The sequence below is a fragment of the Heliconius melpomene genome, chromosome 19 (assembly GCF_056956725.1).
Source record: "Heliconius melpomene rosina isolate 202511_hmr_F chromosome 19, ASM5695672v1, whole genome shotgun sequence".
NCBI classification, from domain to species: domain Eukaryota; kingdom Metazoa; phylum Arthropoda; class Insecta; order Lepidoptera; family Nymphalidae; genus Heliconius; species Heliconius melpomene.
Window position 1 is genome coordinate 515,795 of NC_140407.1, and position 17,305 is coordinate 533,099.

The window sequence follows — 17,305 nt, forward strand, 5'->3', positions numbered from 1 at the left end:
ATTTATTGTATAATATTAGACTGAGTTTTTTTTATTAGACGGCAACTGCCCTGAAACCCTGCAGTCGTGGACTCCCGGAAATAACTATATTTAAATTATTTTCATATTATATTTCATTATATTAATGTTTATCTGCGCAGTTTTTTTGTTCGCTTGTATGTGTCGTATGTAAAATTTTGCAACTGAATTTTCAACGAGTTATATTCAACCGATTGCGCCGCAATGTTGCATACGCTTAGCTTATATGAGAATGCACGTTTAGATCTTGCGGTGGACTCTCTTATAATTCTTAAAATGTACAATTACTTAAAATATGAAAGTCAAAATATTTTTTATCTCTATATATAAGATTTAGTCAAGTTACATAAATATGTCACTAGTGTTCGTCGTGCAGGAAGGGTGAGTCCGTCCTATCAACGGATTTTATTTAAATTTTAAGAATATATTTATGAGAAGACCTAAGCTTAACACTAACCTCTTTCTCCCTCAATTTTTAAAAGCGGAATATAGCGTGAAACTTAAAAATATACAACATTTTGCAAATGTATCCCAATGGGAAGGACAAAATAATTTAAAATTCTTAGACAAAACAACAGTCCCCTAATATTTTAATCCCAAAAACGCCAAAGACAGCTACACAACGCAAGTGGACAAAGGCTTACATAATTACGCCGGTGGAAGTGAGTCGAATTTATGTCGAGCTTTCATTTTGACAATTTCCATTTACAGATTGTTAGTAGGTGGAGTACTTTTTGTGGCTGTTCTTTTTGTGACATCCTTGTATTGTTACTTTACGTTTAATATTATTATTATATATGAGGCCAGGCTGTGGGTTCGATTACCACTCGAGGAAATTAAATATTCAATGGAAGTTGTGGTGCATTAGGTATATTATTTAGAATTCGAATTCCGTCCCCACTTGTGTTTCCCGATTTCCGCCAAAATGCGATGGCATTGCCTGTTGGCATTACTAGAGCGAGGAAATGAAAAAATATATATTTCACTTTCTCCAGTGAGAGTCGAACTCATAACCTGTTTCGTTTACAGTCACACACTCTTGCCCCAGCGCCACGATGGGATTTCAATTTTTGTATGTTTTCTAAAAAAGTACGTTCCTTCCTTCAAAAATGTTAAGAATACAAAAAAAATGATGTTGTAAATATTGTAAATGATTATATACATAACGTTTGATACACAAAGCCTTCATAATCTGTATAAGTATCAAAGGAATTTGCGTCTGAAAATATGCAAATGGCGTAAATCTCTTAAGAGATGATCTTTGTAAAATTTAGCTAAATTATTCCTTATCCCGGAGATCCAGATGTCGGGTGTTACTGTCATTCATAATAAATAACGACTCAGACTCAGAAAAGTTAATTGACATTAAATTGTGATGTTTTTGTTTTTGAATCTAAATATATCGGAAATGTCACAATGAACCTGAACATCTATAGGTCCAGAAGAAGAGGAAGACCGAAGATGAGATGGGCGGTTATCATTAAGAGAGTCAAGCGAAGTGGGGCGAAAACACTGGACACAGTGGGACTAATAATGCACAGGAGAGAGAGAAATAAACTAAACGCCTTTATTAATTTTTTTGCTTATACTTTCTAGCTTTCCCCTAGTTCAGAAGCAGAAAACTAAATGTTGTATATGACACATGACACATTCTGATGTTATGTGGCACATTCTGATTACCCGAGGTAATTCTAAGTCTAACTACAAGTACCTATAGTTACATTGGGAAAATTGACGTGATAAATGGATGATAACAAAAAAGAAATTTTCAATTAAAACCAGTATTGCTTGAAACAGTTATTCCGCTTTATAATATTAACCTAGAAGTGTAGACAAGTAAATAAGTAGTAAGGTAATATAAATAAAAACATAAATAAATAAATCAGCTTCACGCTGTATCCCGCACACAGCAGGGTAGGAAGAGGGAACCTAGTGTTAAGACCCTCAGTTCTCCACTTTCTGCCAAATTCTGGAGGCATTGTGTATTGGGTAAATATATTACCGCTGTATTGCCGATATTATTAAAGAATATTTTTTAGCTTCACATTGTATTCTTCAAATAGCAGGCAGCTCAGTGTTAGGACACTCTTTTCCCTTCACTTCCCTTCCGCACAATTATCGTTACCTAATAAGAGTGGTGAAACCCAACGTCACGCTCTTCCTTGCCACAAGTGAGAATCAGATCCACAACCGTCACGATTACAGGCAGACGCTATGCCGCTGCGCCACGAAAGCCTTTTATAAGAATACGTTTAAATCAACACAATACGTTTGATTAGCTTTAGCATCCAATTTCAAGGTAAATTTATTTTAAAAATAAGAAAATTAATAGACGTTATTAAATATCGTACTAATAATTTTTCTACTATTTTAGTTCTAAATTAATAAGAAACTTATAGTTCTTACAAGTAGTTTGTTTATACTAGCAATGTTAACAAAATATTAAAACTCTAATCGTTAACTAAAAATACTAATCGTTATTTATGTGATTATTTATAGATAATCTATACCTACATACAATACTCTTCCACTCTTCTTATTTTCTTCGATTGACAGACAACGCAGAAACGAAACTACTGGACTTAGAAAGTTGAAATTTATCATGTAGGCATTAAAAGATCATTTGTCACAACTCCTGCCAAAGCGGGAATAAAGAGATTTTTGTATTTTCTCCTTAAAGTCCACAAATAACAAATAGCGGGCACCGCCCTAGTCTTAATATAAAATTTGGTATCGGTATGTTATGTAAAGATACAAAAAAGAGAAAAATCATGACATTAATATTGAATATAAATCAGTGCAGCATTATTTTGCTTGGTAAGTAAATGTTTATTTGAGGTCCAATTTACCCCACATATGGCAGGATAGATAGCAAGAACCCACCGTTAAGATTTCAACTTTGAAATATAACCATTTCCCAAGTAAGGAACCGAACCTAAAGACAAGGCTTGTATATAATTATCGTATACACTCTAAAACCAAAATGTGACCATTTTTCATACAATTAAACCATTGTAAAAAATTAAAGAGAAGAGAAGGAAGAAGGCCACGACCATCTCAGCAGTTCTTCTTTTCCGTACTTCTCTGTCTCTTTGGGATTGGGATTGTCGGGTGCAGTGCCCTGTGAGTGTACAGTATGGAACTACTCCAACTACTCCAACTATATTATTATTTTTTTATTTTCTTGGCTTCACACTGTACCCTGCAAACAGCAAGACAGGCAGCGGGAACCTCACGTTGAGGCACTTCGTTCCCATTATGATATTTTTGTTTCCACAGTAATAATTAAAACTTGATCTTCATTCCGAATATCAAGACACTAGTCTCCTTTCTTCTTGAGACTTTGCCTAACGAGAGCAATAGGGTTATATAGTATAATGAAGAGCAGCTCAAGAGTAAAATCAAATATTTTTTCATCTTTAGCGGGGTAGCCAGAATGCCAAAAGCTAAGGACTCTGCATATACCTCTCACCTCGTCTTTTGTTTTGATCCTCCTCATAAACGAGTTAAAGGGGGTCCTTATGCTTCCTCCTGTATCACGTCTTGTTGAACGTCATTTAAAATCTCCCTTTGTGTTTCTTACCATGATTTTCAACTTACTTAATTTTTATATTTATAGTTATATTAATAACCAGTGAACACAGTGTAGAACACAAAGAAATTAGAAGACAGGGGATCTCTCAGATGCCAGATTTTACGGGTTTGGATCCTGTGCAACCCAGTGCGCCAAGCAAAGGTAGCGCTGGAAAAATGGAAAAGGAAAGGTAAAAATAAAAAAAAAGAATAAAAAAGACTTTCAAATACGCCTATGTACAGATCTCACGATGTTATAGTAATGAGATTAAGTGATACATGTCATATTATTAAACTTTTATTACAATATTAAATAAGTTTAATTGTAAAAGAAAAAGAATAAAGATAGCCTTACATATATGATTACGTTCCGATCATCTTTACATTTTATCTCATATAACAAAAAACCTGGTGCTGAAATATTCTGTTCTCCACTTTCTACCCGCATTTGAAACTTTGCATGGTGAACGCTTTGCTTCACTAGAGCGCGTAGATCAAGATAATATATTCCCCTACTATTTACACAGCTTCCATACGAGTATTCTCTCTCTGGTAATAACATAAAACGGGGCGTTAAGCTCCTCCACTCAATCCTCAATGTCTCAAAAGATACGACGTAAGTGAGAAGCGAAGTGTCTTATACTAGATTCTCTCTGTCCTTGCTGTATGTTCATCATATGTGTGTATTATATATATTTTATTGTATTTTCTCTATTTAACAATTTCCTGTAGATTTACAAAACCGACGACGACGCGCCGACGTTTCGTCAGAACTACGCCAATGCGTATATCGTTCGAGGAGAACTGCGATTACTTAGCGCACTACTGTTTAAAAGCTTACGAGTAAATATATTAATATACAGATATTATTTAGTTATTATTCTTTGATAGTATTTAACTATTATCTTTTGTTATTTTTATTCATTTTCCCGCTACAGTAGACTAAGGAGTGCGTCGAGTTCTACAATAAACATTTTAGTTATTGGGGGACGGAGTGTCTTAATACTAAGTTCCCTTTATTTGTTATGCTACACGGAGAAACACGAGAAGCCATTTTTTCATAATACCTTGTTCGCCAAAAGGCGGCGTTAGGTTTCGCCACCTAGTACGTTATTCAATAACATTTAAGAACTTTGCATTTTTAGTATTAATTATATAAATATTTTATAGCACAGGAAGTCTATGTGGAAGAACCTTGTATTATGTTTATCATACATTCAAAAACTATTGTCTCTTAGACTACGTGAATTGCATGGAGAGATATGAAGGTGAGAATATGTTTTAATGTTTTTTTATCTTCCCACTAGAGTACTTAGTATTGAGGCACTTCGCTCTCCACTTTGCGCAGAACTGTGGAGGCCATAAAAATTGCTTTATATACTTACGTTCTGTGTTTTTTGTCTTTTTTGATGTTAATTAATTATAGAATATTTTATTGCATATGCAGACATACTACCAAGTATCAAGTCATTTGATTCAGGTCATCTAAAAGTGGGTTAGGTAGGTAATGTGTAATGTTAGATGGTGGTTTTCGATGAGTGAGTCAGTCACAAAATGCCACTTTTTCACATGTCTATATCACAATAACAATAAAGAAAATGACTGTTATTATTTAATCTAAGGTTATTAGGAAATATTTTAACGAAATATGTTTAATACTACAGTATGGCAAGTAGTCCACATGGGAGAATGTTTCAACGTCTCAGAATTAACGGAATATTTACGTGAGTACACCCAATTACATATGTACACATTATATTACAAGAAAAAATAATATTAGAGGGCACAAAATTCGGGCACAAAAAACGGAGTGTCTTAACACTAGATTCCCTCTACCTGCTGTGTATAGGATACTGCGTGAAGCTGATTAATTAATCATTATAAAAATACAATCAATTTGACAGAATTTGACTTTACACGAAAGTCACACGGTTGATTTGACTCGGTGAAATAAATTATTTTCTAACTGCACTACAATAGCACCATAAAATCTATAAAATGTTGTATTTCAACATAAACTTTTTGTACTTTACGCTATATCCCGAACAGAGGGAACCTGAGATCCAAGTGTTAAGACATTTTACTTCCATGAAGACACTTCTACTTCCAATTTCTGCAAAATCTTAGAGGCATTACGTGTTCAGTGGTGGAACTCAACGCCGCGGTTTGCGTCACCAGAGCGAAGATATGAAAATATTAAATTTGTACATCTTTAATATTTTTCTATATATTAAATGATTTTTTAATATATAAACGTGCCTTAATTTAATATATAACTGTGTTTTCTTTTTCAGTCTATCCATATGATGATGACTACTTTTTGGACCAATATTACGTTATGGTAGATCACTGACAGCTGTTTTTATATTGTAATAAAATTTTCATACAAACAAAGAATTTAATTTTTTATTCTCCAAAATATATAAAAAATCACTTTTTTACTTATAAACCGAGTTAAATAACACTAACACTAAATGTCAAAATTGTCAAAATATAATAGTAAATACTTTACTTCAATCGGTTTAGCCTTTTCTGTAGTTAGCATGCACAAACGTACAATACAAACAGACAAACCGATAATCCGACAAGCAGACAAGAAAATAAAATACATTATATTGTGTTCTATCACATCAATAAATGCCCCAACTAATAGTTTTTCACAGTACAGACAGCGATTTACAGTTTAATTATATTTATAGATATTTTTTATAATATTTTTTCTTTATTTCATAATAGCCCTAGTCTACAATCGAATTCACTACTACCAGAGAACACGTTGACCAAACAACAGGGATCTAAATTAATCAACGTATCAAAACTTTGTATTAAGCTGAAATGGAAAATTTTCAAAACACATAACACAAATTTTATATCAAAGAGCAAATTTATAACTTGGATTCAGAAACATTGAAATGTGAATTTATTTAATTAATTACTTATATGATTTAAAATGTTGTATAATTTATATAAAATTATATATATACACTTGAATAGCTGAATTCAACGCCGCGCTGAAAATATTAAACATGTAATTTATTTCTCCGAGTGGAAATCGAATCCACAAGGATTGTCATAACATATTCACTATACAATTTAATATTAATGCGGAACACTTCTCTAGTAACCGACCCGTATTTGCCCGTCCATTAGGGTTAGGCAACAATACGTCTCCGCTCAGTAATGCAAGTATGTAGTATGTACTACAGGAATACTCCGAATAGCAGGAATTCATTGAATATATAGTATCTGTAACCACTTTGTATTCTGATTATTTGTTATAGCATTAAATCTAACATTTCCGTGTTAAATATTATATTGACGTTTTAAATAGGATGTGAGGTTCGATTCCCATTCAGGGGACTGAATTATTTTCATATTATTTTCGATTTGGTAAGAAGACAAAGCATGATGTTGGGTTTCTTCAATTCAATACGTAACGTCTTGAAAATTGGATGGAAAATACAGAACGCAGTGAAGGTATAAGCCTAAGGATACAGGAATAAGCTAAAGAAATTGGTTACCATCGCAGTGGGCGGGCTGATACATTTTTTTTTTATTTTTTTTAAACATTTCGAGCAGAAGAGTGGAGAAAGCACTATTTTAATTGCATTCCGGGAAAAGCGTATAATTCTACTTGCAGCATAACATTATTTTTCTAGCAGTCATTTGTTATTCCTAGTATTTATTCTTATATAATTGATTCAATACAAAACCCCAACCCAAATTACGTTTATCCTGTATGAGCGTAACATACATACGAGTACATACGTACATTAAATATGTATAAGGTAACAAAATTAATCAACTGTATAAATGATTCTGAGAGATCAGCTATATCAAGCTTAATGATCTTTGTATATGGATTTATAAAATGTTTTACTATATTATACATGCGGCTTCGTAATATCTCATCTCCTCGAGTGTTATGGGTTCGATTCCCACATTTCGAATTATGGAGACATTGCGTGTTGAGTGATGGATGTTTTAACGCCACGATTTACAACATCACCCCAGATTAAGAAAATTAAATATTAAATACTCTTATTTCATGTCTTCGAGTAGGAGTCGAACCGAAAACTTGTCGCGACCCTACGCCACGACTGATCTCATCATGCCCATGTCATGCTTACATGAGGGATATTTAAATATTGAACATGAAATTAACGGTATTGGTAAAATGCGCACGTTTTGGTTTTATAATGTATGCGAAACATGTCACAGAGGTGGTTTGTACATACAATGGATATTTTTCCGATATCTAGCAGACTGCAAGCGCGACCTTTATGGGTTCGATTTCCGTTCGAGGCATTGAATTATATCATTCTTCGCTCTGGTAATAATAATACAAGGACACTCATTTATTTCTCTCACCGCAGAAAGTGGTGAAAGGAGCATCTTGATACATCGTATTAGACTTGCGTTTCAGCGTGAAGCTAAACATGTATACAAATGTTATCAGTTCGTTAGAAATAATTATTGTAAGTTCAAAACTTTACATAGAAATATTTATAATTTTAACTCATGCTTCCCAGCCAGCGATACCTCGTTTTTAATTTCACGCTGTATCCCGCACTTAGCAAGGTTGGTGGAGGGAACCTAGTGTTAAAACACTCCATTCCCATTAGAATAATTTCTTTCCCCTCTTTCTGTCGAATACTTGAGGCATTATTAGATATCTCATTCCTATGAGTGGAAATTGAATCTACAACCGCGCTATTACAGTCGCACACTGATGCCCCTGTGCTATACGGCCTCAATTTCTGTATTACTTCGCTACCAAATACGCAAAGTATCTTATTTGGGTGAAAAATGAAAACGTATTGAGGTAGTCATCGAAAATAAAGTAATAGCACAAAAATTAACCGGTTTTATTTATATGGTAGCAAAAAGTTATCTAAAAACAATTGTTTTTCAATGGAATTAGAACTTCAAACTCAATATTATAAACATCATGAGCTTTAAAATGAATACCTCTAAGTAATACAAAAGAGAATGGCGTCTACAGTAGGTACTGCAATTTTATTTCGCAAGATCTAACTTCTTATCAAAACTAAACGAACTTTGCCTCTAGTTAAACTTCCGTAGTTTTAATTTTAAGAAAAACGTAAATGTATAAAAAGTAAGATTTAAATCTTCCACTCGAGGAAATAAAATACTCGTAATTATCTAAATTTATATTATCATTTCTTCGTTCTATTGTCGAGGCAAAGCGCGGCGTTGAGTTCCGCCACACAACACGCAATGCCTCCAGAATTCGGCGGAAAGTGAGGAATGGAGTGTCTTAACACTAAGTTCCCTCTGCTTATACTGGGTGCTGTGCTGTGTTGTTCTGCGGTTTATGAAGGTAGAAGAACCTGGATATAAACAGCTTCACGTTTTTTTCTAATAACTTTCTAGTGTTGAGACACTCTGTTGGAGAACTTTCTGCCCAATTTTCGCTATTTTTCCATAGCGTGTTAAATGGCAGAACTCAATGCCGTTCTTTGTCTTTTTACTAGAACAAGAAAATTTAAATAATTCATTCCCTCGTGTGGGAAATGAACCCAGAACCGTCGTAGAAACAAATACCGTATCGCTACGCCACGACGGTCTCTATTTAATATATTCTTACCATAAACATTGATATTACTCAAAAATACACGTTTCAAGCCTTCCATAACGTTATACAGGATTGCCGATATGTAAACACATTATGTCGTTGTCAGGAGACAAATTCCATGATTGATGAATTTTGTTTGGGAATAAATAAATCTACGAGTATACCTACTTGAGATTATTATATTTATGTAGGTAGATATGTATGTACGAAAGCAATAATAATTAATACTAGGTTCCCTGTGCCGGTAGACGGAAACTAGGCGGGCTAGAGCGTGAAACTAAGTCTACTTCACGTAATAGAAATACTATACATTAGGATTCACATATAAAAATATTTTTCATACAATTAATATGAGATTGGACGATGATCGGGACTATAGTGTAAATACAGGGAACATTTAATATCACATAAAAAGCGTCTTGCCGTATACCAGAGAAGACGGAGGGAACTTAAAGACTCCGTTCTTAATTTTTCGCTTAATTTTCGAGATTCTGCGCATTGAGTGGCAGAGTTCAACGCCGCCGTTTCTCTATGCAAGATATACATATAAAATTAAAAAGGTAAACAAAGATTAAACCTTCAAACATATGGTGAAGTTGACGTCGCAGTTCAGAGTGCACGAAGTTAATAAAGCTGTCGCAACTCTCCGTACTGCCTGTACTGTAATTAAGCTTTCAAATCTAGTTATAATATGAGCTTTCTGGTCATCTAGAACTTGAACAGTATGTAGCTCTACTCTACCTACTAGTGTATAAACATTAGTAGGTAGAGTATGAGTTATACTAGAATATAGAGTTGAAAAGGAAATAAAATAAATTGGTTTCCTTCTACGAAGATTCTATTATTAATTTATTTTTATTTATTTTAGCTTCACGCTAGCAGGGTAGGAAACGTACGAATCTAAGATTATGAGACTTCCGTTCCTCACCTCCCACCGAATTCTTACTTTATATAAAAATAGTAGTTTTCAATTCACATTTATAATAGTAATATGTAGATTATACGAGTATATGTGCCTAAAATCTAAGCTTAGTAACGATTTTACAAAGTCAATTTCGCTTCAATATCAATAGGCGCAGCGTGGCGGCCTGACACCATGCCAATATACATATTAGACGAACGACACGAGTGAAACTTACTGTACTTAGTGTAAAGGCCTAAGTAATATTTTTTAGTTAATTTTATATTAGTTTTTAATTGGGTAATGCTTGATTTAATGTAAATAGTGTTTATGTCGAGAATATGTTTTTTCTTTTCTCAGAATGAAAATCAGAATTAAATTTACATAGAAAAATTAAGAAATGAACCTGGGACCTTGTATACGAACCACCTACGACCATGAGTTAATAGAAGTAGGACAGCACACTATCGACACAAAGTTGAGAACAGTAGTGCTATCTCATCCGGTAGTATACATGAATACAACGTTTTTATGTTTAAAATAAAAAATATATAATATGTCTTTACTCTCTTTTACCACCTGCTTCGCTCATGTTAGTATCTTAAAGTCTTAAGATGCAGCAGATGCAGCATTAAGGTTAAAAAAATAAATATGTGAAATATATATCAGAATAGTGTTGTGAATACCTAGTGTTGAGTTGAGTACATTACGTGTCTTCAAGCGAGAATGGAACGCATAAGCATCGGGTCTACTCACGTATACGTTTGACAGCTTCAAAAATATTTACAGTAACAAATAAACATTTTTTTTATAATATAACAATTTTAAATATCATTTACATCATCAACATATTAAACAAATGAACAGTAAACTCTCGTAGCAATATATTGCAATAATATTTCATTATTGGGGATTAACTATTAATTATTATAGCTTACATTACGTGTCATTAGCATAATTATTTTATATCAAAAGAAATTATTTTCATAATAATATAATAGCCAATATTTATTCACCTATATTTTTGGTAGAAACATTGAAAATTTGTAAAAAAAAATACTTTACGTAGCAGGATTTGAACCAGCTGTTGTGTTGTGTTGGTTAAAAACTCTAATGTATACGTGGAACTAAACAATTTGCAACTACGAAAATCCTTGATCAATATTACTTCATTTTCCATTGACTCATGTAGTCTTGATGACAATACAAAAGGTGGCGTTGAATTCCGCCACTCAACATATTCCATCTCCAAGCCGTCTTCTATAAATGGACTATTCAACACAAAAAATACTTATTCAATTCAAATCAATAGCTTACTTGCAAGTTTTATAGTATTACGGTCTATTTGTATAAAGTATAAATTAAGTTTTAAGTAAAACAAAACCTAGTACTTACAGTAAAATACAATTTTTCGCAAAAATCACAAAACCCTCAGGGAAATAACCAATGTTGCGGCTAAAGTCCGAATTTACGGCAATACTGAAAATGTCCAGCTTAGGGGACTTAATTAGTCACGTCCAGAGGGTACAATTGAGAAAAACGTTGATGAGAAAATATTTTTGGTCGTTTAAATTGTGGTCCAGGGATTTGAAGGGGTTTCTTCAACTTTCTTTGCTTTTTTGGGTTTTCGTGGTCAATGAACCGAAAAGAAAAGATAATTTTTATGTTAATAGTATCTTCTATTATTATACGATGACTGTTTTCAAATTTTAATAATTGTTATTTTTATTTTTTTATTAATAGTACCATAATATGGTAAAAATATTATTTTTTAAGAATAGTAGAGCCAGAATTGACATAGCGTGTGGTTGTAACTGTGACGATTGTAGGTTTGATTATTTTAAATTATGTTCTCTGGTAAAAAGACAAAGCGTGGCGTGGCTATTTAACACTCAATATCTCGAAAATTTTAGATAAAATTGGGGAATAGAGTGTCTTAACACTATCTATCTTACTATATGTGGGATAGAAGGGGACTAAACAAATTATAACTGTGAAATAAAACAAGTCTTAAAGAATAAAATACAATTTTGTAGTGTACACTTATCATTTATGAATGAATATATTTCTCTATACGAGATTACATTTGTTAATGTACTCAAGATATTAAATAAAATAAAACAATGCTGTTGCTATCTTTAATACAGGTAAAAGTTTTCTATGAATCTATCTACATTTGGTCCGTCATGGCGCAGTGGCGCAGGGTCGATTCACACTCGGGGAATTCTTTATTTTTCATTCCCTCGCTTTGATAACGAAACATAGCGCGACGTTAAGTTCCGCCAAGTAACACGCAATGTCTCGAAAAATTGGAAAATACTTGGAGTGTCGTCGGAGTGTCTTATCATTAGGTTCCCTCTGCCAATCGTGATATGCTCCGAAAAACGTGACTAAATCTTTTAAAAAAATGATTTATTGCAGCAAAGATGGAAGGGATACTTTCCACGTCTCATACAAATTTTCATATAACAAGCCGACCGACGCGACGACAGTAACGTATTATAGGAGCTTGAGTAATTGCGCCACTTAATACGACTGTCGCTGATTTTTTACGAGACACCGCGGTAACTGTACGTTGTTTTGAATAACATTACAGTACGGTTGACGAGTCGTGGCTGCCCTGAACCTGAAGCTGTACATGGCTGCGCAGATTCGATTTGAGCATTTTTCTAATTTTTGATAATTTTGTTCCCGACTGAAAAATGTGCAAAAGTTCAGAAAACCTAACTCTAGGATGGCCACGACTCGACGACTGTACTGTACTTATTTTGTATATTTCTTGAGATTAATTTACTTTACTTTTTTACTTTGATCGTGAAATTTGTCTTTGTTATATTTTTCATATAAGATACTCGTGGGTACTTTCTATCGTGGCGAAGTGGGACAGTGTCACATTGTAAGCGCGACAGTCGTTTGTGCGATGATCGATCTCCACTCGGGGTGTATTTAATTTTTTTTATATATCCTTGCTCTAACAAGATATATTGCAGTGCTAAATTCCGCCACTCAACACGCAATGTCTCCTTACATTGAGTGAGCTAAACATTTGATTCCATTTATTTATCGTGCTATGCATAAACAAATGTGAAACTGATTTTTTCTATTACTGACTACTATTTCAATAATAACTGTATATTTAAAACGATTATAAAAATACATACATAGAAAATACATGAAAATTTATAAAAAAAAAGGTAAAGAAAACATGTTTACAGGTCTCAGCGCTATCCTACTTTACAGCTGTTATAAAATCCGCGTATTTGTTCACAGATGGCTCGCCTCGTTTGTTTTTTCAGCATTTTTTACGCTATGTTCTTTTTTGTATAAAAATATATGAATTCTTATAAAATTATTTGTTGGGGCGCGCCCAACTGTAACTTTTATATTTTGATATCTTCGATTTTATGTCAAGGCAAAGCGCAGCGGTGAGTTCCGCCACTCAACACGCAATGGGGAACGGAGCGACTTAACACTATGTTCTTTCTGCCTATACTACTTTATATATTTTACTTTATAGCTTTTAAAAAAAAAACGGATCAATTATCGTAGATTATATAGACGTAGATTTATAGAGTGACGCATAAAATAATTTATGTTTACATTTTTGTTTTTCATATTTATTCTTAATGAAGTTTAGTGTCTTGTCACAACTTCCTTTTCTGAGGTTTTATGAAACTTTCCGAAGAAATAGAACCCACCCAGAAATAGACCGTTGCGTTTACAGTTTAATGCTGTGCCTCAATACATAACATTTGTACAGAAAAGTAATAATTCATATTAAGGACAATAGCTTAATACATAAAAGGCTTTGTACATACGCTGCAGTTCGGGCAGTGTGCCTGCAGTGGCTTAGATGTGGTTTTTGATTTACCGACCATTTTCTACACTAAATTAGTACTGAAATAACCGCGTTCAATTTTGTGATAAAATTTGATATTAAAGCAAATTGCAATCTACCCGATTATACCATAATTATTGCGGATACGATATGTATTTTCCGATTCTTACCAGAGTTCTTTCCCATAAATACAAATATACATTTTCCAAACAATTTCAACAGTCACAATATATTTTAAAACAACAACAAGCTATAAAGTTATGAATTGATAAGTTTAGTAACATCCGTCGGTAATACTTGGCGTAGAACTAGCCCGGGGGAAACTATATATGTAACAACTTTGTCATAACACGTTTGACAGACATCTATAGTTTAAATAAGTGTCATATTTTTTTTTTATTTACGTTATAAATGTTAGGTTGAGAGAGAACTAAATCTTAAGTCCCTGAAGAAGAAAGGCTATATTTGATTCTCTACTTATAACATAACGGATATTTATTTCATTGTATAAGTTAGACAAAATACGGCGTTGAATTCCACAACTCAACACGCAATGAAATGTTGGTGTGTGCACGGACGTACCTAGAGATTTTTTCCAAGGGGTCTGGGCTTTAGCTTCTAAGAGATTTCTTTGAATATTTTTTTATTTTTCAGCGTTCATTTTTTATTATTCAAGTATCTGGGATAGGATAATCCAGCCCCCCTTATTCCCACGCTCGTGGGTGTCCCTCCAACTACCCCGCTACATGCGGGATACAGCGTGAAACTAAAATGCAAAATGCAAAAATACTCGTATTAGTTACATATTTACAAGAGAACTGACCAAGGGCAACGTGTAGCTGCAACTGTGTACAATAACTACCAATAACAGAACTGACTACAAATGTCAATAACTGGTGTCAAAGCGAAGTGCACTCGCGTGTACAGAACGATTACTGACACATATCCAGCGGCTGTTTTGATATTATTGAAATATAGCTTATTGTTTTATTCTATACTAACTTTTGCTTGTGGCTTTGTCTACATAAATATAATGTCAGATGCTTAGAAGGCATGCAGGTTCACGGCAGAGGGAACCTAGAGTTAAGACACTTTGTTCCCTATTGAGATAGAAAATTCCGTCGGAAACGAGAAAACGAGATTTTCGATTTTCGTCTTATAGTCAACGCAAAGTGCGACGGCAGTATGAGGCCTGAAGGTCCCGAGTCGCCGCTTTGTTAACAGAATATTATTAACCAAACAATTAGGAACAATACGCGTCGGAGCTAACGAAATCCTTTATTAGTGCGTACCCAGATGTGTATATTGTACGCAGAAATTACTTTGTATTGCTATAAGAGCCTTTATTTGCTTTGAAAATGGACAAATAGAATGGGAAATGTTAAAGATCAAAGTTCAAATATCATAAGGTAAAACCTGAACTATTTTTATATTGATTATTGAATGAAAATCAATATCAAGTGATCAATCACTTCGTTCTACATTCTTCTTATTTGAAATTATTATGTTTTAGGTGACTTAATGTGAGAAAACATCATACATATATTTTAAATATTCATTTCCAATTCTGAATTCATGGCGTTCCGAACGTACCTACCTACCTATTATGAATGTTTCTATTTATAGTATTCATATTTTTTTACCTTTTTCCACATAGGCTGATAAAATATAGTGTTAGACTTCACTTTCCGTCCAATTTTTAGAACACTTAATGGCACGAGTTCTCTGTCAGAGTCAACACTCACGCTTACAACCAGACGCTGTTCACTGTGCCACTACGAACTCTGACATTTTAAGTAAGATTAAAAATTAAAATTAAATCAGCTTCACGCTTTATCCCGCACACAGCAGGGTAGGCAGGGGGAATCTAGTGTTATAACACTCCGTTTCTAACTTTCCGCCGAATTCTGGAGGCACTGCATGTTAAGCGGAGGAACTCAACGCCACGCCTTGCCTCGACACCAGGGCGAAGAAATGGAAACATAAATTTGATGAAATATTTCATTTCCTCAATTGCGGATCGAATCAACAACCAGTCGATTTTACGGTCCCACTATGTTCTCCTGCGCCCTGACTAGTCTCACTCACTCTTAAATAAGATGCGCCGGAACTAAATTAAGCAAGTGGAAATAATTGAAATAAGTCTCCTTGTTTCAATTATTTCCACTTCACTAGTTTAGTAAAAGAAAATGCGGTGTAGAGTAAGGAAGTATTGTATTACATGCAATGTTCCGGAATTGAGCGGAAAGCGGAAGACGGAGTGTCTCGACACTAGAGCCATTGTGTTTCATTCTATGCTGAAAAGCGATTGATTTCAATTTGAAGACATACATTTATTTAACATTTTCATTTCCTTGTTCTGGTAACTTCTAATCTAAAATAACTAAACAACAATGAATTAAAAAATTAAACTTGAGAATGTTTTAATTCATTGAAACATACCTGTAACAGCTCGCTGCGAGCACAAAGCCCGTAATAAAAGTTCAAATAGTTTCGTATTTTGTTCTGTAAATACTCCCGATGGAAATATGCAGTACAGTTCCCAAACACTGGCCATTGAAGTAAACTTTACAGCAAAAATTTTGGTCATGAATATATGTTTTAGGTGATACTGTGACGTCACATGTTGTTTAGCGTTTTGGTTGTACAAAGTCATATTTTTGTCACAAATTATTATTGTCCATTTAGTAAATTGGAAAACCCCGTCCTCTAATTTTCCGTTCCCGCAGGAGTTTCGTGGAACCTCCCCTAAACTCCCAGAACGATTTACATGTCAAATTCCAACTTCGTAATCTACTGTTCTATTCTTAGTGTGTGTCAGTAGCGCACTAGTCACTTCGCCAATGTCACGTTGTATGGAGAACACACGAAGGAGATTGTACAGTTTGCTAAGACTAGTAAATTCGTCCGTGCGTTGCGTGTCAATCACTCAACGGAAGGGAAGTGCTTCCCTCTGCCAGTTGCTTGTAGGTAGTATTACGGTTAAAATTGAATAAAAACTAAATATAATGTATATGGAATACGTACTACTCAGTAAGAGAATCAAAGTTTTTGTGTCTCAATTTATTGTCAATCCTAAGGATACCTTCGGATATTTATGTGAGACATAGACAATGTGAGAATTATAAACGCAGCCAATAGTGATGTACCCATATTTATATGTATTCAAATATTTTTATTATTTTTTTTAACTTCACTCTGTACCTGCATATGGCAGGGAAGACTAGTTTTAAAACAATCCGTTCCCTACGCACGACCCTATTCGAGACGTTGAGTAGCGGGACTCAACGCTGCGATTTCGCCACCTTCAATCAACAACCATGGCATTACGACATAGTAAGAAAAAGTAAGAAGCAATCATCACACTTAAGTTTCT

At 34.0% G+C, this 17,305-nt stretch overlaps 1 protein-coding gene across 1 annotated transcript; it reads left to right on the top strand.

Annotated features, from left to right (window-relative positions):
- Positions 1-5,986, top strand: LOC146528217 (uncharacterized). The gene is made up of 5 exons (XM_085203539.1): positions 1-3,782; positions 4,324-4,434; positions 4,762-4,859; positions 5,256-5,315; positions 5,886-5,986. The coding sequence occupies exons 1-5, from the start codon at positions 3,703-3,705 to the stop codon at positions 5,942-5,944; spliced, it is 408 nt and encodes a 135-aa protein (XP_085059665.1). The 5' UTR covers positions 1-3,702; the 3' UTR covers positions 5,945-5,986.
- Positions 5,987-17,305: the final 11,319 nt, after the last annotated feature.